General features: G+C 41.7%; 3 protein-coding genes across 5 annotated transcripts; all 3 read left to right on the top strand.

Annotated features, from left to right (window-relative positions):
- The first annotated feature begins 745 nt into the window (after nt 1–745).
- On the top strand, nt 746–2,313 carry LOC126404076 (uncharacterized). 3 transcript variants are annotated; one of them, XM_050067049.1, is made up of 6 exons: nt 746–838; nt 944–1,279; nt 1,437–1,478; nt 1,626–1,736; nt 1,872–1,906; nt 2,105–2,313. In XM_050067049.1, exons 1-6 carry the CDS (start codon nt 790–792, stop codon nt 2,207–2,209), a joined length of 678 nt encoding a protein of 225 aa, XP_049923006.1. In that variant the 5' UTR covers nt 746–789; the 3' UTR covers nt 2,210–2,313. The 3 variants fall into 3 exon arrangements, with proteins under 3 accessions (XP_049923006.1, XP_049923007.1, XP_049923008.1); XM_050067050.1 differs by lacking the exon at nt 1,437–1,478; XM_050067051.1 differs by lacking the exon at nt 1,872–1,906 and having other exon boundaries at nt 2,105–2,137.
- Nucleotides 2,314–6,218: 3,905 nt separating this feature from the next.
- LOC126404678 (uncharacterized) lies at nt 6,219–7,578 on the top strand. Its single transcript, XM_050068054.1, has 5 exons — nt 6,219–6,248; nt 6,422–6,757; nt 7,111–7,221; nt 7,308–7,342; nt 7,474–7,578. Exons 1-5 carry the CDS (start codon nt 6,221–6,223, stop codon nt 7,576–7,578), a joined length of 615 nt encoding a protein of 204 aa, XP_049924011.1. The 5' UTR covers nt 6,219–6,220.
- A 6,307-nt stretch (nt 7,579–13,885) lies between these two features.
- On the top strand, nt 13,886–18,490 carry LOC126404677 (uncharacterized). Its single transcript, XM_050068053.1, has 6 exons — nt 13,886–14,012; nt 17,261–17,596; nt 17,756–17,797; nt 17,952–18,062; nt 18,204–18,238; nt 18,341–18,490. The coding sequence occupies exons 1-6, from the start codon at nt 13,886–13,888 to the stop codon at nt 18,461–18,463; spliced, it is 774 nt and encodes a 257-aa protein (XP_049924010.1). The 3' UTR covers nt 18,464–18,490.
- The last annotated feature ends 4,129 nt before the right edge of the window (nt 18,491–22,619 follow it).

The following is a 22,619-nucleotide window of genomic DNA, read 5'->3' as shown; positions in this document are numbered from 1 at the left end:
CTACACAGAAACACAAAATGACCAAAAAAGACACACAATTACATCAAAGAGACACAAAATGGCTACACAGAAACACAAAATGACCAAAAAAGACACAAGATTACGTCAAAGACACAAAGCAACTATGAGACACAACATGGCTGCAGGGAGACACAAAATGGACATAGGAAGACACAAGATTACCTCAAAGAGACACACAACGAACACAAGGAGACATAAAACCACAAAAAAATGCAAATCCAACTACAGAGTTTGGGTCGTGCGCCTTTATAGAGCAGGTGGTGGGGCCCTTTGTATGGACGGCACTCATAGAGCAACAGCCACTAAAAACATGACAATGGGACACTACAGGTTCCTTGCCAAATCATAACCACAATGTGTGGCAGCTAGTTTGAGGCCACAGGTGGACTATGCTTCCAATATGTCAGCACATATTCCCATCAGTGGGAAATAATACCCTCCATGTCAATACTGCCAGGCATTAATGTGTTAACTTTCATCTCATCTTGGTCTGGGATCATATTCTGACAACTCTCAGTTATCTGATGATGTTGTGTGATTTCTTTTCTTCCCTGAAACAGCATCTTTGTATATTTTCATTGATGTCACTGTAAAAAGAAAGTTATCTTGGAATCTGGAGGTTAAAAGTGTCAAGCATGAATGTGGTCAGTTTGATCAGCAGGTTTAGTGGAGAAAAAAGAAAAAAACACCCCGCCTCTTTATGTTTAAGGCACCCTTACTGAGGCGCACTTCAGTTGCGGACATTGCAGAGCTTCAGTCACACGCACCATGATGCTGAACTTCACCTTGATAACAGCTTTGCTTCTCTGCAGCCTCAGTAAGTACTGGCACTGAATTAATCCTGACTGCACTGTTTGTGTTATGACTGGACATTTAGCGTGTCATAATTAAAACTCATTTACTTCTCTGCTGTTTGTTTCAGGCTGGATCTCAGTCTCTGTTTCGGAGACTGTGGAGGTCAACTCTGGTGAAAATGTCACACTGCTGTGCTCCAACATGTCCAAACATGACTCTTTGACATTCTGGTTCAGACTTGTCCAGAAAAACAAGATCAGCTGTATCTCTGTTATGTTCAGATCTGACAGCAATGCTCAATTCTGTGAGGGAATTCAAGAAAGAAAATTTGAAATGAGATCCAACATGTCCACTCTCTCTCTCAAAATCAAACAAGTGAATTCATCCGACTCTGGACTGTATTTCTGTGGATTTTACGCAAATGGACGTCCAGCTTTCAGTGTGACACGTTTGAACATCAAAGGTAACATTATTGCAAAGTCTTTTCTGTCATTTTTCTGCCAATATTGTAAAAACAATTTTAATAATCACCTCAAAACAACATTCTGCATGCAAAAAAGTAGCTTTTATCCTTTGATGTTAATCAACCAAGACTTAATTTATCTTCATTTCTTCAAAAGGGAACAATGAGCCACATGGTGACAAGGAAAAAAACTGTAAAAGTAAGTTCTCCTAAAGATTTCGACCATAGTGTAGATCATTAAACGTGTGTAGGTACAGCAGTTTGGCTTAATTCAGCTTGGTGCATTTTAAATTGAGCCAGGCCTCTAAAGGGAAGATAGAGTTTAACTCAATGATATTTCTTGTAGAAGAGTCTGATGGAATAGCAGAGCTGACGAGTGTGATCCTGGGCACTCTGACTGTTGTCCTCGTGATGGTCATCATTGTTCTGGTTGTGAAAAACAGGAAACGTCAGACAGGTACTTTCTCAGAGCTACTGTATTGATCTTTTATTGGGTTTTGTTGCCACTGAAAAATTTCTTCAAATTGCAAACTCCTGCTTTATCAAAGACAATCAGTGAACTGATACCAAATGTTTTGCCTTTTTCACTTAGCCAATGAAGAAGAACAGAAACCAGAGCAAAGTCAGGTAAATCCAATTTTAACATTTGTGTCTAAATATTGTTTGATAGAGCTCTACTGAATAAGAAATTCAAAACTCAAAAATGTATATTTGCCAAACATTAATATCTGTATCCTACCCAAAATCCAGTGGCTGTGGGGCTATATTGTGGTAATTAAAAGTATGTTAAATCACAGCATTAAGACTGTAAATGTTCTTTTGCAGAATGTGGGCTCTGATGACGTGAACTACGCAGCAGTGACATTTCGAACAACAAGAGCAAAAAGAAGAGAGCTGGAGTCAAATGTTGTTTATGCTGCCACCAGATAGACTCACCAGGCGACTGGAACTGATGCTGGATCATATTAATGTGCTGCTTCAGAGCTTTTGTTTGACTTGTAGGTGACAGGAACCATTTATCAATAAAGATCTTAAGTTGAGTCATTTCCAAGTGTCTTCCTAATTCTCAGGATTTCCTTTCACTAAGTCAAAGTCTATTTCGCAAATAAAAACAAACAAACAATTGAGGTCTGCAGCAGTAAAGGAGTGAGTGACGTTCACATCACTTGTCTGAGGAAGGAAGAGACAACACAGTTGTGGTCTGGCACAACAGAGGTGAAAATCATGAGGCCTGTTAGATTAGTTCCTAAAAATAAACATTTGCTCTCTCTCTCTGGCTATGATTCTGCTCTGTAGTTTCTAGTGTGAACACAGAGTGGGAGCCATTTTCTCGCTTGTACAGGGTGTTTAGGGCCTGGTTGTTTCCTTATCACCAGCTGGGCCTATGCCAAGTGATGGTTTGTGTATAGGAGATTCAGAAGTACTCATACCGAGGACTGGAGGTTGTCTCTTCTGTTCTTCCTTTAACAGAGCCCTTGACAAAATCTGTTAAGGAGTTCTATATCTGTTAAGTTATCCCAGGTATGGGCCAATGAAAGACCCAATCCTATAATGCCCTGGTGAGAAGGTGGCAAATCTTCCTATAAGCTGACACTATCTCCATGGTGCTCTGTGGGGTCACAGCAAGGGACAAGGGACACTTCTCCATTGCCGTTCCCTTGACTTGCAGTCAGGTCATTCCTTGTCACGGTGAGAGGAAGGTCAAGAATTACCTGCTCCATGGCAACGGACAGCTATTTTGATAGTCAAATATTCTATTTATCATTGAAAAGAATATTCCACTTTTCGGACTGTGAATTGCACAGTTACTCAATGGCTCTTATTTAGCTAGCAGGTATTAAACTTAGCTTGAACTTATTTTATGTAAGTTCTAACTTACAACAAGGACAATATAGATGAATACTTAATTCAAAACTATGTCTTTTGATTAACTTTTCTGCTGAAACAACAGCATGTTCATCTGAAATCAAGTCCTGTCCAAGACCAAGCAGGTTGGTTAAGCAACAATCAATCAATCAATCAATTTGTCATGTAAAGTCATATAAAACACAATTTCCTGACCTCTTTTGCCCCTGGGGAAATGCATCGTGGTTTGTTTACATACCTTGATCTCAACAACATAGCTGCACAGTCGCTACTCCCAAACACAGTGACCCCACAGTTGCCTCTGAGCGGTGTATTGCAGTGATTCAAACCCCTTGTGGTGCAGGGCAAGCAGGAACAGGACAGCATTGCAATATTATTACTCTCACATCAGTCCTTATTCACAATGAAGCACGCGCTTCCTGCTTTTCACCTTGCCAAAGCCCTCTGTCCTGTTACATCGGTATATAGAAAAATAGTCAACTGGTTGAGTGACGCTTTTCCAGGATTCCAGGATTAAGAGAGATTCCAGTGAAACAAAGGACTGTTCTTTATTCGTCTTTATCATTCAGACAGCCAACTTGCCTCCTCTTCAGATGCTCCAGCCTAAATGATGTACTCCCACGCAAAAATGATGATGTACTGCGACACAAAATGGCTACAAAGAGACACAAAACCACAAAAAGATGCAAATCCAACTACAAAGTTTGGGTCTTGCACCTATGTAGAACAGGTAGTGGGGCCCTTCATATATCCATAACCAGGGGCCCATTGTCTCATAATCTGCCCATGTTTCCAGGAAATATCAGCATCCAGACAGCACTCATAGAGAGCAACTCATGCCAAATCATAGCACAACGTGTGGCAGCTAGTTTGGGCCACAGGTGGACTATGCTTCCAATATGTCATGCTATCTTAACTACAGCACATATTCCCATCAGTGGGAAATAATACCCTCCATCTCAATACTGCCAGGCATTAATGTGTTAACTTTCATCTCAGCCTAAATTATTCCTGCAGCCTAAATGATGTACTCCAAGGCAAGGCAAGGTTAGCTTTACAAATGTTACAGTTCCCACTTTTTTGGCCGAGTTAAGAGTAAAATGCTCTCGCACATATGGGGATTTTTGGTCATAAAGGTTTTGCCATAGTAGTAAGTGGTGTCCCTACCGTCCTCAGGCAGCAACTCACATTGTAACCGATGACATCACCAACCAATCAATAATTGAATTTCCTTACCAACCAATTTGGTCATTGATTTTGGTCAACTACATCATTATTCTTTGCACCCCTGACCTTTTCCGATCAGGGCATTCCAGATACTTTCCCATGATGGCTATCGCTGCCTACAACCCCATTCAGGTATTGAGGTTTTTGTAACTGTCTATGGCCAACAAGAACATCAAGCAGGACTCTTGCATCCTCAAATTTCCAACTTTTACCAGAAAATCTTGAGTGCTCTTGATGTAACTACTGTGCCACATAGAGAGGATGTTCAGGTAGTGATCCAGGAACTCTGCTATCTGATAGCTTTCACTTCCACAATCCAACATCATCTGCCTCCCTGGGGGTATTTTGAGGGTGACCAGGCAATAGTGCGGAGCCTTCGGCAGGAGATAGAAAAATCTCTGCCACGGTGTGCCTTCACCCAACAGATAAGCTCTCTGCGTCTTTGTGATGGTTTAGTCCAAGACTGTGGAATCCAGAAAACCAGTTATTTAAGCTGCCATCCTCATATATATCAGAGCCTCCAGTGGGACATAGTGATTCATGCTGGAGTTCGTCCAAGGCCTGCTGTTCAAGCTCCAACAAGCTGCTACGTTCTTGTTCTATGTTTCTGATGGTGTGTTGGTCCATGTGAAATAGAAACAGAAGTTCCTTCAGGAGGTCTGCGGGGTCTGACTCCCAGGATGATTTTAAGCAGAAAGGGTAAGCTCCTTGTCTGGTGGCTGACCAGAGAAAGCGCAGAGCTTCAGGCATCAGTGGTACCCAGAGAGTTGAACTGTTAAGTCTTGTCTCTGATTCCTCTTGGAAGGGAGTTTAGGAATGAATGCAAGTCCTTTCCATGGTGGTTCCTGTTGTGCTGGTCCAAGCTTGAAAGTGGGGGAGAGGTTCATCACCACCTTGCCTTGCCCACAGGTCTGCAACGCGAAATGGCTCTGTTTTCAGACACAGTGGACTCACGGTGGTAGGATGTCATTTTTGGAAATTTTAAGTCCATCCAGTCTGCCAGTGGTTGAAGGGAATGACAAACTTTAAACCTGTTGAGGAAGCAGAACCTAAATGGCAAGACTCAGCTCTAGTACCCCTTATCTACCAACATGGAGCCAGTTTGGTGCCAGTTCCTCCACCTAATTTTGAACCGTTCAGAGCATTTTGACCAAAATGTTGACAAAAAATGTCTGTTGTGCATTGTGCAACACCTTTTATTGAGTACACATCCCTGCTTATAATGCAGTCTGGTTTGCTAAATAGCACCAAGGTTCCAAGAGTCCTGAATGGAACCAGCTCAAGAACCGGAGTTAATTTGGTGGAAAAGGGGGGATAGGACCCCTGGCTGTGAATGATGTATGTATGAATACATTGAAAACATAGACTGTTTACTGTCACTTTAGCATGATATATTGTACTGTGTCCAAGGGCAACACCCTGCAGCTGTGTGTATCTTTAATTTTGGATGAAGGGGCAGTCGACAATCTCACAGGTGTCTCATGACTGAGAGAATTTCTTTTGATAAAAATAAACACAAGTAATTATGTGTGTCTTCATTTTGGATGAGGGGATAAGATTTGACAATTTTACATAGAGGTTTTGATATGTCATTTGTAAACTAAAGTGACTTCTGTTGTAAAGGTTTTGTCAAATAATACGGTCTGAAGAATAAAATAACATTATAGCCAACATTTTGCATCAACACACGTCTTCCTGAAAGCATTAATGTGGTTGGTTTGATCAACAGGACAGGCAACTAAAAAACACACCCCTCCTCTTTACGTTGAAAGCAGCCTCACTGGAGCAGAGTTCACTGGCGGACATTGCAGAGCTTCAGTCACACACACCATGAAGAACTCTAACTTGATGATAGTTTTTAGTCTCCTCAGCTACAGTAAGTACTTGCATTAAATTACTCTCAGCTGCATTTAACTTTATCCTACCAGAATTGAAACAAAATTCACTTATTTCAAAGTTCATTTGAAATATTTGTTTGAGGTTTTCTGTTGTTTTTTCTTTTTAATTTAGTTCATTCTAAATCTTTTTTGTCTCTGCTGTTTGGTTCAGGCTGGATCTCTGTCTCAGTTTCTGAGACTGTGAACATGCAGTCTGGTGAAGATGTCACACTGCAGTGCTCCAACATGGTCAAACGTGAATCTGTGACATTGTGGTTCAGACTGGTGAATAAAACCAAGGCCAGCTGTATCTCTGTTATGTTCCGTGCTGACGAGGACGCTGAATACTGTGAGGGATTTCAAAATGGAGAATTTAAAATGAGATCCGACAGCTCCACCACCTCTCTCAGAATCAAACAGGTGGATTTATCTGACTCTGGACTGTATTTCTGTGGATTTTACACAGAGGGACGCCTGTTTTTCAGTGTTATACACTTAAATGTGAAAGGTAAGTTTTGTCTTTCTTTTTTTTTCTTGGCACCAATGCTTTGGTCATTTATGTTCATAGTTTTAATATACTGTAATTTCACAAGTGTCTTCTACAAAGGCGACAAATTGACTGTTTTAACATACACAAATCTGTCAAAGTTAAATCAAAACTAAATGTATCTTCCTTTCTATAAAAGGCAGCAGTGAGCCACATGATGATGACGAATACAACTGCAAAAGTAAGATTTTCCTAAAAATTTCTGTCATCTTTCCGATTATCCGATGTGTGAAGGTAAAGCAGTTCGGCCGAATTCAGTTTGAGCCAGGCCTCTAAAGCAAAAATTTAGTTTAACTTCATGATCTGTCTTGTAGAAGAGTCTGAGGGAATAGCAAAGCTGACGAGTGTGATCCTGGGTGCTCTGACTGTTGTCCTTGTGATAGTCATCGCTGGTCTGATTGTGAAAAACAGGAAACTTCAGACAGGTACTTTGTCAGAGCCACTGTGTGTATCTCATCTCATTCAAACTCATTGAACTGACCAGATGTTTTGTTTCTGTCCCTTAAAGAAGCCGATAAAGAAGAACAGAGTCCAGAGCAAAGTGAGGTAAATTCAATTTTAACATTTGCTTTTATATATTTTTTCAAAGAGCCCAACCAAAAAAAACTTGAGGCTATATTGTGGTATTAAATTTATGTCGCGTCACCATATTAAGACTGTTAATACTCTTGTCATAGAATGTGGGATCTGATGACCTGAACTACGCAGCAGTAACATTTCGAACAACAAGAGCAAAAAGAAGAGAGCTGGAGCCAAATGTTGTTTATGCTGCCACCAGATAGACTCAGCAGGCGACTGGAACTGATGCTGAATCTTATTAATGTGCTGCTTCAGAGCTTTTGTTTGACTTGTAGGTGACAGGAACAACCACCATTTAGCAATAAAGATCTTATGTTGTCTTTGTGTCTTTGTGCTGCAGAGCGTTAATTCTCAGGATTGCCTTTCTCTAAGTCAAAGTCTATTTCGCAGAAAAAAAAAAACAGTTGATTGGTGTTTGGTAGAGGAAGAGCCTGTCTAGAGTCCCTTATGACAAGATTAAGATTGAGGTCTGCAGCAGTAAAGGAGTGAGTGACATTCACATCACTTGTTTGAGGAAAGAAGAGACAGCACAGTGTGGTCTGGCACAACAGAGGTGAAATTCATGAGGCCTGTTAGATTGGTTTCTAAAAATAAAATCTGAAAAGAAGCAGCAAATACTGGCTGAAAAAATTCAAAGCCTTGAGCTGTACATACGTTTTGGCAAATCATACATCAAGGTTAAAACTGAATATTTGAATATTTTTAACTAGAGTTAACTAGACTCCAATGCTAGACAAATCTTTATGACACATAAAATACACTACTTAAGACTGAATCATTGTTCTGCTACTTCAAGTTTTTAGTGTGTCTCTGTCCATGTACATGCTGTACCAAAAGCTTCTCTGATCAGCTTTGTGTTGTATTAAACATGTGCTCAAATAACATCAACTGTGGCTATTGAATTCATTTTATGTTTCAACAAAAAGAAGACTGACCAAGAGTAGAAGTTTTTTCTATATCAAGGAGGGTCCGTTATAAAAGCAACCCTTACCTTTCTTGCATTTCACACAGCACTTAGAAAAAAATTGAACATCCACAACTCCCGCCTCCCTCCCATCCTCCTCCTCCTGCAACTCCACCGCCTTCCAACGGCCTACTCCCCCCTCCTCCATTACGTCCTCATTACACCTATGATAGACGTAGGCGTTGGCATGGTAATGTTAGATACACTGAAGAGGAGGGCGAGTATAACGTTACAAATGCAACCCCGGAGTTTTAAAACTCAACCGGAGTCAGTGATGACTGACTTATTTTAGAATAAGGTTACAGTGCTAACGTTAGATAGTAGTGTTAACGTTACTAGTAAGTGGAAACACACAGGGAAGATAACGTTAATGTTTCAGAGGCAATGCTACAGTAGGCTAATGTTAGCCATTAGCAACTAGGTGCTGTGTTGTCATATATAACATTATGAACTGAACTGAACTTTGTCATTTTTATGCGCAGCACAAAAAAACAAACTGACATTTCACATACCCCAAGCAAAAAGAAACAAAACATTTAAAAACAATTTGTGCAACATATAAGAAAGACACATCACAGCACACCACGGAGCTTACCAGATGATGCAGCCTCCCTGTCTGCTCTGTTTAGCGTTAGCCTCCTTAGCTCAACACCGGCGTCTTATATGTTACCATTCATCCATGTCTCAGTGAACACAAGGACGCAACAGTCCCTCACTCCTCAGTTAGTGGATTGCCGTTGTCGGATGTAATCCATTTCCTGTCCAGCGAGCGGACGTTCGCCAGAAGGCTGCTGGGAACAGCTGGTTTGACGGGGTTAGCTGTTAGCATAGAGCTAACGAAACCAGGCGAAACCATGGTCATCTCAGGTTACTAGTTTATATCCACAAGCCTCCCTGTTACTAGTTTATATCCACAAGCATCCCTGTTACTAGTTTATATCCACAAGCCTCCCTGTTTCTAGCATATTTGTTGTCTCACAGACTCAGGGGTGGAGGATGTGGGGGGGGTGTTACACGAGCGGTTACATCTGTCGGAGGCCTCCACGTGGGGAAGACAGACAGAACAGGAGAAAACTCCAANTGTGTTCAGCCTCTAAAGAATCAGTATTGTGCCGATGTGCATCAACCAATCAAAGGTCAGCTCAGACCACTGCGTTCCTATTGGCTGTTCTACTGCATATGTGCGTTCCCGTGCCGCCGGCAGAAGGGGAGAGCAAGCGGCAATGGCGAACAGTGCACCAGGTAAAATAGCTATTCCAGCATTGACTACAACTGCCTACACGGCTAAACAACCCAAAAAAAGGAAGACAGAACTCGGTTCCCCGGAGCCCCGGAGGGAGGGGAAGGGTGAGGTGGGGCCGGGGGAGCAGAGCCGAGGGCTCTCCGCGGAGAGGGAGAGCCGAGCTGAGGGGGTATATGCGAGGGAGGGATGGGGCGGGCTGCTGCGCGGTGAGGGAGAGGCGAGGCTCGGGAGTATGTGCGGGGCCGTGAGGGAGGGATGGGGAGGGCTGCTGCGCGGTGAGGGAGAGCCGAGGCTCCCAGAGAGGGAGAAATAGAACCAAGTGGGATAAAATACTCGCGTGCTCGTCTGGTAGGAGGGGCTCAGGGCGGAGACGAACAAAACCTAACTCAGATGAGACTCAAAAATCAACCATTTTCAGGCTTTCTACCTACTGCAGCATATTTCATCCATCTAAGGTCTATCCTCCGAGCCCCTTTGCCAGTCCTCCACAGTCTCTCATAGCACACTTAGCTCCAAAGTAGAACCTTTGTAGTAATGTTCCAGGATCTGCAGGCTAACTTATATCCAGTTGGTTGTGTTGCTATTTAGGTTAGCTGTGGTTAGTAGGAGCCACTGGGTGTATGGTTCCTAAAAGGTACTGTGTGTGCTGGTGGGTCAGAAGATTGCTCATACCAAGCACTGGAAGTTGTCTCGCGTGTTTTCCTTTTGACAAGGCCTGCACCAAAATCTGTTGATGACAACACAGAGTAAGGAAGGGTCAGTGATCCTAGACATGGACAAGGACAAGACCAAAGGCACAAAGAGTTTTAAATTGTGTAACAGCAAGGTGGTTATGTCCTTTTGGAGGTCTGCAGGGTCTGCCTCCCAGCGCAATTTTGAGTGGAAGAGGTTACGCTCCTCATCTGGTTGCTGTCCAGTGAAGGTAAGCCACCAGTGCTTACGCATGATCTCTCTGTGAAGTCGGCAAAGCCTTTCCATGCTCGTGTCCCATGTGGTTAAGAGGTTAATGACCACTTTGCCATGACCGAAAAATGCCGTCCAATGGTTGCGCATCTTGCTGCTGGGTTTGGTGTCCAGTCCACGTGATCTGATTAAGTGTAGAAATTCTCTTGCCTGAGATGGGGGAAATGGTTGGGAGTAGTCACAATCGACCAAATTGAGGACCTTCACGGTATTCCTGGGCCTCTCCCTCAGCCTGAATGACACATTAACTATTGGCATATACACCAATCAGCCAAAACATTAAAAGCACTGACAGGTGAAATGAAAAACATTGATTATCTTGTTACAATGCAGTGTTCTGCTGAGACTCTTTGGGCATATATGGCATATATGTGGATGCCACTTGATAGGCTCCACACACCTGAACACTGTTGCAGACCAAGCAAACCCCCTCATGACAACAACACTCCCTGATGGCAGTGGCCCCCCCAGCAGGACAATGCCCCATGCTGCACCGTAAAAACTGCTCAGGAATGGCCCAAGGAACGTGACAAAGAGCTCAAGGCATTGACCTGGCATCCAAAGTCCTCGGTTCCCAATTTGAATGAGCATCTGTGGGACATGCCAATACCCCAGACGTACTGCCCATCCACGGTGGGGCCTCTGCAGCTTGGACCTAGCTCTGACATGTCAAGGTATGGACACAGGAAGTCTGGAGATGCCCCGTGGTGTCTGACACCAGGGTCCTCATGGCAGATCCTTTGAGTCCTGTGGGTTGCAAGATGACGTACCAGCATGTCCCAAGGATGCTTGATTGGATTCGGATCTGGGGAATTCAGAGGCCAGGTCAAGGCCTTAAACTCTTTGTCCACTCCTTGGGCCATTCCTGAGCACTTTTTGCGGTGTGGCATGACACATTGGCCTGCTGGGGGGACAGTTTGGCTGATCGATGTGGATTCCTACCTAAGGGAAAGTGGCCCTTGCTGAGTACAGGAGAGTCTTGAGGGTGCAGTCCAAGAAAAAATTTCTCTCCCAGGGGCTATCAGTAACTCTAAACAACAGGATGACCTCATCTAAAATCAGCAATGTCTGGGAAGTTAAGGGTTAACATAAGTCCTCCACCACCAGAGTCTGCAAAGCTAAATGGCTCTGTTTTTAGAGGTGGTGGAATCATACCGGCAGGATGTGGCACTTTTGGAAATTTCAAGCAGCATCTGCCTGTGGTTGAACAACACGTTCTCATCCCAAGTCGTCACATAATCGCAGCTTTGTCAGTGGCCTTTCGCGTGTACATTTCACACCCTATGTATCCTCCTGCATCTGCTGTTGACATTTGGAGCCAGGCCATCAACAAAAGCACATGGTAAGGTTTAGAAAAAAACATCATGGTTTGGCTCTACATTCATACGGGGAAAAAATACCAAACTCACGTGTGAAGTTTGCTGTTTGTAGGACCCATCCGCCAACCCTCGTGCCTGCCCTGTAGGGACTTTCCAGCTCCTTATATTATGTTATTACCGACAGTGTTACAACCTGATGCCATCAAGTGGCGTATCATACTGATGTGACAGATGCCATTCAGCAGACTGGCATTCTCGGAACCCATCTGCTGTATTCGGCGTCTTACTTCTGGCAGACGGCGATACAGCCTCTGGGGGCAGACCCCCGATTTTTTGGCATTCCGGTTTGATTTGGGCGGAGGAGGCGAATTTCCGTTTCCGACTTCCGTTTATATATAAGTAAATATGCTGAACCATTGCGATGGATTCAGAGTTTGCAGTGACGCCAATTATGTTTCGCCTCGTTAGTTCACCGCACGGACCATTTAACCTGGCAACAACTGCAGCCGGCTCAAACGTGATTGGTCAATATCACACGGACTACAAACAGCCTACAACCGGAAACCAGGGCTCTTCCGCTCTTCTTCCGGAGGCAAAATCTCCGGGGGTTTGCCTACAGACTCTACATTCACTGAATGTAGAGTCTGTATATAGAGACTAGCAGACTGGCAACATGTCATAACACCGTGACAGGTTCAGTCCAGTAGTTTTACAAACTGATGCCACCCAGTGGTGTATCACACTGCTATGAAAATGGGCTTTTGGCATCAGTGTCTGACGCCAAAATCACTGACAATGTGGCGGTATTGAATGACTTTCGAATTAGAATGGGCTGGGTTGAAGCAAGCAAAGTTTCCTGCTAAAATTGATGTGCAACTACACATAAAGCATTTTATTCAGTCTCATTTTAGGAATGCTGTGAAGGTATTGTCAAATAATACGGTCTGAAGAATAACATAACATTATAGCCAACATTTTGCATCAACACACGTCTTCCTGAAAGCATTAATGTGGTTGGTTTGATCAACAGGACAGGCAACTAAAAAACACACCCCTCCTCTTTACATTGAAAGCAGCCTCACTGGAGCAGAGCTCAGTTGCCGACGTTGCAGAGTTTCAGTCACCATGAACACCTTTACCTTGATGACAGTTTTAAGTCTCTTCAGCTACAGTAAGTACTTGCATTAAATGACTCTCGGCTGCATTTATAATGTTGGTAACTTTATCCTACCAGAATTGAAACAAAATTCACTTATTTCAAAGTTCATTTGAAATATTTGTTTGAGGTTTTCCGTTGTTTTGTCTTTTTAATTTAATTCATTCTAAATCTTTTTTGTCTCTGCTGTTTGGTTCAGACTGGATCTCTGTCTCAGTTTCTGAGACGTCCAGTCTGGTGAAGATGTCACACTGCAGTGCTCCAACATGTCCAAACCTGAATCTGTGACATTGTGGTTCAGACTGGTGAATAAAACCAAGGCCAGCTGTATCTCTGTTATGTTCCGTGCTGATGAGGGCGTTAGATACTGTGAGGGATTTCAAAATGGAGAATTTAAAATGAGATCCAACAGCTCCACCACCTCTCTCAGAATCAAACAGATGGATTTATCTGACTCTGGACTGTATTTCTGTGGATTTTACACAGAGGCACGTCTGTTTTTCAGTGTAATATATTTAAATGTTAAAGGTAAGTTTTGTCTTTCTTTTTTTTCCTTGGTCCCCATGCTTTGGTCATTTATGTTCATAGTTTTAATATACTGTAATTTCACAAGTGTCTTCTACAAAGGCGACAAATTGACTGTTTTAACATACACAAATCTGTCAAAGTTAAATCAAAACTAAATGTATCTTACTTTCTATAGAAGGTAGCGGTGAGCCACATGATGATGAGGAATACAACTGCAAAAGTAAGATTTTCTTAAAAATGTCTGTCATTGTGCAGATTATCAAATACATTAACGTAAAGTAGTTTGGCCAAATTCAGTTTGAGCCAGGCCTCTACAGAGAAAATAGAGTTTAACTTAATGATATTTCTTGTAGAAGAGTCTGATGGAATAGCAAAGCGGACGAGTGTGATCCTGGGCACTCTGACTGTTGTCCTTGTGATAGTCATCGTTGGTCTGATTGTGAAAAACAGGAAACTTCAGACAGGTACTTTGTCAGAGCCACTGTGCGTATCTCATATTTGTTTTATTGCGGGAAAAGCGATCATTGAACTGACCAAATGTTTTGTTTCTGTCCCTTAAAGAAGCCAGTAAAGAAGAACAGAGTCCAGTGCAAAGTCAGGTCAATTCAATTTTAACATTTGCTTTTATATATTTTTTCAAAGAGCCCGACCAAAAAAACAGCCAGGACTAAATCATATTGGCTACTATACGCTTGTCCCTAAAATAATGGTATATACAAAAATAAATGCAAGAAAAATCCAGTAACTGTGGGGCTATATTGTGGTATTAAAATTATGTCAAGTCACCGTATTAAGACTGTAAATATTCTATTCATAGAATGTGGGCTCTGATGACGTGAACTACGCAGCAGTGACATTTCGAACAACAAGAGCAAAAAGAAGAGAGCTGGAGTCAAATTTTGTTTATGCTGCCACTAGACAGACTCAGCAGGCGACTGGAACTGATGCTGGATCATATTAATGTGCTGCTTCAGAGCTTTTGTACGTCTTGTAGGTGACAGGAACAACCACCATTTAGCAATAAAGATCTTATGTTGATTCATCGAGTGTCTTTGTGCTGCAGAGCGTTAATTCTCAGGATTGTCTTTCTCTCTAAGTCAAATTCTACTACGCAGAAGAAGAAAAAACAGTTGATTGGTGTTTGGTAGAGGAAGAGCCTACCCAGAGTGACGTTCACATCACTTGTTAGACAGGAAGAGACAGCACAGTGTGGTCTGGCACAACAGAGGGGGAATTCATGAGGCCTGTTAGATTAGTTTCTAAAAATAAAATCTGAAAAGAAGCAGTAAATACTGGCTGAAGAAATTTGAAGCCTTGAGCTGTATAGAAGTTTTGGAAAAACATACATCAAGGTTAAACTGAATATTTTAACTGATATCATAATAAGTTTGTTAAATAATTTGCTACATCTCTGAATTAACAATACATATACACACATGCATATTAAAGAAAATTATTAAAAGCAGTTATAGTTGCACACCCCCATGAGTCTTTTTTTGCAAGTGGCATCAGTCGTGCAGTCTATCAGTATGGACAGAACGCAGTCTGAGGAGGTGTTGCAGTGGGGTTTCAACTCACCTTTCTTTGATCTTGTGAATCCTGCCCAGGGGGCAGTGCCTTGGTGGCAGTTGCTGAAAGCAGCTTCCAGATGCCTGAGGTGTGGGAAGTGTAACCCTGTAAGGGTGTGAATCACAATGATATTGTATTGATTATTTTGACAACAAAACAATATTTGTTGATATCAAAGAGTCTGACACAGCACAATTTGGATTCAACTTAATTCAGTTGCCTGCAGTCAACATGAGACAATATCAGTACATATCCTCTTTGTCTTCTTCTTGGCAGCTGTCCGTTGTCTGTCTGGTGCTAGGCCACTACAACTGCTTGAATGTTTAGGAAGTAGTTGAGCATGGACAGAGACATGCCATGGAAAGGTCAAAATTACGGCCTATCCTGATTATGACAACATATCAGTGTTGTCACTTTGCATCAATAATATTGGATTGTTGATCATTGAATTGATATATTCATCCAGATAAATGTATTGTTACACCCCTATTAACTCTCTTGCACAAGGTTGCTTAACCAAAGAAGTCATATGATCTCGGCGAACAAGGGTGCTGTGGCAAAATTACTCAATATAAAAGTATCTGAATGTCATCATGAATAATTATAACTGTATGAACGTATGATTCATCCATGATCATAGGTTAGGTCTTTTCAGAGGCCTCAAAGTCCTTCACCATCTGAATGTAGCCATATGAGGAGGCTCCGGGGTGATATTGTAAGTAAGTTTAGACTCCAATGATTGTTCAACAAAATGAAGACTGACCAAGAGTACAAGTTTACTACATCAAGGAGGGTCCCGTATTAAGTTCTGGAGGTAAGTTCCCCCCATACCCAATCAGCATAGATCCTCCACCACTCCTTGAATTGGCAGGATGTGGCACTTTCTGGAAATTTCCAGCAGCATCTGCCTGTGGTTGAACAACACGCTCTCATCCCAAGTCGTCACATATTGCAGCTTTTTCAGTGGCCTTTCATGTCTACATATTACGCCCTTGGTATCCTCTTACATCTGCTGTTAAAGATTGGGGACACCACGACCAATGCCAGGCCATCAACAAAAGCACATGATAAGGTTTAGGAAACAAACATCATGGTTTGGCTCTACATTCATACGGGAAGCAAATACTTAGCTCATGGGTGAAAGTACGCTGATTGTTGAACCCATCCACCAACCCTTCCGCCCGCCCTGTAGGGACTTTTCCAGCTCCTTATATTATGTTACCGACAGTGTTACATTCTGAAGCCACCTAGAGGCATATCATACCAGCATTACAGGTGCCGTCCAGCAGACTGGTGACATATCATAACGCCGTGACAGATTCAGTCCAGTCGTGTTACAAACTGATGCCACCCAATGGTGTATCACACTGCCATGAAAATGGGCTTTTGGCGTGGGAACGAGGATGGGCTGGGTTGAAGCAAGCAAGGCACGTTTCCTGCTGAAGGTGATGTGCAACTACACATAACGCATTTCATTCAGTCTCACTTTAGGCATGTCTTTGAAGCGTGCATGCTGTTCATCAGGAGAGCCCTGTCCAAAAAATATAATTCATATTGACTAAAAATAATTAAATAAGCATGACATTTACCAGCCACCTCGGCTGTGTCTTCCGATTAAGATTTCATGATTAAGATTAACATAAGTAGTTGTGTGTGTGTCTTCATTTTGGATGAGGGGATTAGTTTTGACATGTCATTTGCAAATAATAGTGATTTCTGTAGGAAAAGTATTGTCAAATAATACGGTCTGAAGAACAACATAACATTATAGCCAACCTTCTGCATTAACACGTGTCTTGCTGAAAGCATTAATGTGGTCAGTTTGAACAACAGGAAAGGCATCAAAAAAACTGCCACCTCTTTACGTTGAAAGCAGCCTCACTGGAGCAGAGTTCACTGGCGGACATTGCAGAGCTTCTGTCACACACACCATGAAGAACTCTAACTTTATTATAGTTTTAAGTCTCTTCAGCTACAGTAAGTACTTGCATTAAATTACTTTCAGCTGTATTTATAACGTTGGTAACTTTACCTCACCAGAATTTAAACTATTCACTGATTTCAAAGATCATTTACATATTTGTTTGAGTTGAGTTGAGGTTCTTTAATTGTTTGGTTTCATCTGAATCCTTTTTTGTCTCAGGCTGGATCTCTGTCTCAGTTTCTGAGACTGTGGACGTCCAGTCTGGTGAAGACGTCACACTGCAGTGCTCCAACATGGTCAAACGTGAATCTGTGACATTGTGGTTCAGACTGGTGAATAAAACCAAGGCCAGCTGTATCTCTGTTATGTTCCGTGCTGACGAGGACGCTGAATACTGCGAGGGATTTCAAAATGGAAAATTTAAAATGAGATCCGACAGCTCCACCACCTCTCTCAGAATCAAACAGATGGATTTATCTGACTCTGGACTGTATTTCTGTGGATTTTACACAGAGGGACGTTTGTTTTTCAGTGTAATATATTTAAATGTTAAAGGTAAGTCTTGGCACCAATGCTTTGGTCATTTATGTTCATAGTTTTAATATACTGTAATTTCACAAGTGTCTTCTACAAAGGCAACAAATTGACTGTTTTAACATACACAAATCTGTCAAAGTTAAATCAAGACTAAATGTATCTTACTTTCTATAAAAGGCAGCGGTGAGCCACATGATGACGAGGAATACAACTGCAAAAGTAAGATTTTCCTATCTTTACCTTACTTATCTTTAACCTTTCCTGTCATCTTTGTGATTATCCGATGTGTGACGGTAAAGCAGTTCGGCCGAATTCAGTTTGCACCAGGCCTCTAAAGCAAAAATTGAGTTTAACTTCACGATCTGTCTTGTAGAAGAGTCTGAGGGAATAGCAAAGCTGTCGAGTGTGATCCTGGGTGCTCTGACTGTTGTCCTTGTGATAGTCATCGTTGGTCTGATTGTGAAAAACAGCAAACTTCAGACAGGTAATTCATAAGATCTACTGGATATGTGTGTCAGCACCATGAAAAACTACAAGATTGCTTATAGCCTAAATGTAGTAACAGCAAAAAGTAAGCATAATGATTATAAATTAACTAATTAGACATATTGTCTCTGTCATTCAGCTGCCAGGGAAGGACAGAATCCACAACAGCATGAGGTGAGTCTAGTTACATCTTTATATGTTTTAAAACTTAAAATTTGGTTTGTTTTCTCACTAACTCAGCTATCTGACATGTATCTGTTTGATCTCTCTTTATAGACTCTGGGCTCTGATGGCCAGAAAGATGCAGCACTGGCTTTGTGCTTGCCAACAGTGAGGAACAGGAGGCCTGCATCACAGAGAGAAGTGGAGACTCATGTTATTTATGCTGCCCGCAGATAGACTCAGAGAGGAACTGATGCTTTTATCACATTAGTCTGCTGCTGTGTTCTTTTGAGGCTGGATGGGAGGAGTTATCATTTTCTTAATGGAAAAAAGGCAAAGAAAATAGTAAATATGTATTTTTTTCCATAGCTGTCAGTCTGTTTTGCAAATATTATCTGATTTGGTAACTGTGTCACATGCCTGAATTAAAAATGAAATGTATTTTTAAAAAGATTTCTGGTTGTATTTATGAATGTGGGAATTTCTGATGCTCATTGTTGCACTTTGCACTGTGGTGACACACAGCACTGTCTGCATCAGGAAGATATCTGTACCTTTTCACTTCTTACAAACTCGGACACCATTTTATCTTTACATGGTTGATAAGCATCTATCTAGCTTGTGAAAGGAAGCTTGAAGCAGAGTGACAGTTTCACATCCTCATATGAAACCATTCACTCTACAGGCTTCACTTGTGTAAGACATGGCAGATACTCTTATCACTGTACTAACTACTCGCGACAGAAGACAATACGTACATGTCCTATTATTATCTGTGACACAGCCCATTTCCATCAAAGGTGCTTTACAACAACTGTTTCCACTTACAGTTGTTGCAGCCGGCTATAGGGACGGGGTGATAAGATAGCTGTCATAGAGAGGAAGAAGATCTTATACTGTTTGACTATGGAGTAAACGGAGCACATTTTAAAGAGATAGTTCAGATCTTTTGAAGGCGGGGGTTGTATGAGGGACTTACCCACAGTCAGTGTGTTACCTACAGTAATGTGGGCACGCCTGGTGTTGGGCATTAGCATCACTACAAGTAGCGAGGTTACTAACTTAACTGCATTTCTCAGTAGTGTGGTGGTGACGTCACTACTTTCTGAGTCAAATAGCTTTTCAGTAGGAAAGCTGATTTAAGGTTTCAAGTTCTTTTTCCTGGGAGGTGCAGCAGCCTTTTTTTCTGCAGAGGTCTGGATAAAAGTAAGGATAGTGAAACTGAGGATAAGTTCTGTTACTGATGCCAGCGCCACACCGAGGCAGGTAGACATGGGATACACTTGTATGCGACATCACATACTGAACCTTCAGTTTACTTAGGACCCTACAATACCAGAGTGACGACACTTCCATTGACTCCTGTGGTATGCTGAAGTTAAGCCTCACGCGCCCTCTAGTGGGGCATGAGGGCATTACATTTCCGACCAGAAAACCCATTCACTTACAGTATGTCTGACGCGCACTTGCTTGGTTGATGAAAATGGCCTTGTTTTTACTTTTAGGTGTCTTGGTCATATTAAGTCATGCTTATATTTTGTTCATTTCAAAATGTAGAGAGTAACATTATGGTAGACAACTGTTTTTTTTTTTCTTTTTACCTGTAAACGGTAGATTACAGTAGATTATGGTAGATTATGCTTTTAGGTTTGCTTGACTTTGGAAACGCACAAGAATTCCTGGTCTGCAGCAATGCAGTAATACTGAAGTTCAGTCAGTTCTTGGTCGGATATGCAACGTGCTATCCTGCCACTAGAGGGCACGTGACCAACTTTCCGCTTGACCAATGTGTGTCGCTACTCTGGTATTGTAGGGTCCTAGGTAAGACATGCCCCACTCTGCCTCTGATTGGCTCCATTGGCTCCATATTTGTGTGTCTTGCCCACAGACTGTATATATATTAAGTGGATTTGAAGTGGACACTAAAAAAATAGACACAACAAGGGCTGAGAAAAGAGACAGGGAGACAGAGAACAGTGTTAAGTAGGAAGAGAGGGGACAGAGAGTGACATACTGATGTCACGTGTTATTTGCAGGACGTGTTCATGTTTTAATGTCCCAAAGAAAAGAAAATATGTTAATACAGGTCTCTTATTTTCATTGTTTGTATTATTGTCTTTTATTTATCATTGTTTTATTGACTGAAAAATATATTTTGGAATCCTGTTTTTGAATTACTGACAGAGCCACATAGCTGACTGAAAGAGGCCAAGACAGAGAAATGCATTAAGTAGGAAGAGGAGAGAGAAAGGGAGAGAGCAATAGGCCGACTGATGATGTCATGTTATTGGAGGACACGTTCAAATGTCACAATGTCTTCTCTCTTGCAACTCTTGCCATTTTCTCATAGCTTAGCTTGTTACATTTCTCTGGGGATTGCTTCAATATAATGGAACTTCATTTTGACATAGGATAAGTGGCAGCTTAGCTCACTACATTTTCCAAGTCGCTTGTCCACACTGGACACACCCCCAATTGAGAAGCAGACAGGAGTACTGACACAGAAGCTGTGCAATGTACTGTTTTGGAGGGGTCGACAGCAAAACATATTTTAGTCACCTAAAAAAATCCATAGCAATTTATGGCGGTCTGTTGTCATCTGTTAGGTCAAAGCTCTATGAGAATAAAGTTTGGAATGAAGCCACTAAAACTGTATGACTTTGAACAGGTTTGACATTTTTGCAAAACAATGTGTCACATGCCTGAAGTAAAAACACAATCTATTTTAAAAAGACTGCCAGTTTTATAAAGATAAACATTTCTGACAACTACATGCCCAGTGTTGCACTTTGCACAGTCGGCACATATCTGTATCTTTACACTTCTGACAGACTTGAACACTACTTAACTGAATTAATTGAAAGAAATTAGTTTCATGACTTGTTATATTATCTGGGGGGCTGGAGGGGAATGGTGTGGCAATATGGAGATGATAGTGTACATTTCCAGACAGTCTCTACTGCAAGGCAGAATAGTGTTGCACTCACAAAACTCAGAAATAGACAGGAATAGTTGTTGGACTCAAAACCACCAAATCTAATGTCAGAAAGCTGTTTCACAACACAACACTCACAAGAAACCACATGCACTGTATCAGGTTTGTTGAGATATTTTTAATCTCTATAACCAAAGCAGCGAGGCTCAGTGATCGACTACTGTATAGATACAGTCAATAAAGTATGTAAACACCTAACACCTTATCAAGTGTTCCTGCTAACGGCACTGTATGTTAAATATAGATAACCTACAGTGCAATTCCGAGTACATCATCATCTGTATTTGTATCTGTATCTGCTCAACCAACTAAATTGACCTTTTGCTAAGTTCCGCCACCAGATGCAAACTGGCCAATCATAACGTAGCATCGGGTCGGCTCTGACCAGGGTCCTACAACAACACAGCTGTGCTCCATTGACTCTAATGCAGTCGTTTCAGATTTCCTTCATTTTCAGGCTGGTTTTGTGGATTTGGAGCTAAATGTTGTGCCTGGGGCACGTCGTGTATTAATGATACTCGCTACCTGGAGAGGTTGGAAAAAGATATTTCTTCCCTGTTCCAAAACCAAAATCAAACCCTGAAAAGTGTAGGGTTAGCTAGCTAGCTACTGAAGATATAGCCTACTGAATGCATACACATGCTGCTTTTACTTTTTAATGATTATAACAGTGAAAAAAATACCGACCCTGCTGTACAGGAACAAGTGAAGGGAACATCCTGGATATATCCTTCAAACACAGACTGTAGACCCCTCTGTCTGCTTCTCTCTGGAATCACTATTTCTTTTTTCCAAATATATGATAATATTTCTTCAGGGAGTGCAGTTAGTTACAGGTTAGGCTCATTGCTTATTCTGACAGCTTGTCAGACTATAACAAACAAGCAGGACTTACCGAAAGGTCAATCATCTGTAACCGTGTCTGGCCTGAGAATGGGTGAGGTTTCGATTTAAAGTGGGTGGGGCTTAAATCAGGAATGGGTGGGAGCTAACCAGAAGTTGTTATTTTAAGTATGAAACTGTTATCAGATGATCAGAACTTGGTATATTTATTATTTTTTTAGAAAACTATTTACAAAACAATCTGAGAATCGAGCTTGAGATCATTTTGGATCACATGAATAAGACAAAACGTGTCCCACAACATACAGTAAGGCTTGTTGTATTTTGCTGAGCTTTAAGAGGAGAGAGGAGTCAATGACGACGTTAAACAGTCATCAAAACAGGTTTTTCAACAATTGTGAATAACCGCAACCCCAAGAGGTCCTTGAGCGTACAGTCATAAAATGTGGCCAGGCTTACACCTGGTGGAGATAATTACGTAGTTCAGTTGTCATGGATACAATGACCTCTTCAGATGAAACACCAGCATCTGTGTGGCAAACCACTAAAGTCTGT

This window comes from Epinephelus moara, chromosome 17 (genome assembly GCF_006386435.1).
Source record: "Epinephelus moara isolate mb chromosome 17, YSFRI_EMoa_1.0, whole genome shotgun sequence".
Taxonomy (NCBI): Eukaryota; Metazoa; Chordata; class Actinopteri; order Perciformes; family Serranidae; genus Epinephelus; species Epinephelus moara.
The sequence above is the reverse complement of the archived record's forward strand: the minus strand, read 5'-3'. Positions and strand labels throughout refer to the sequence as shown.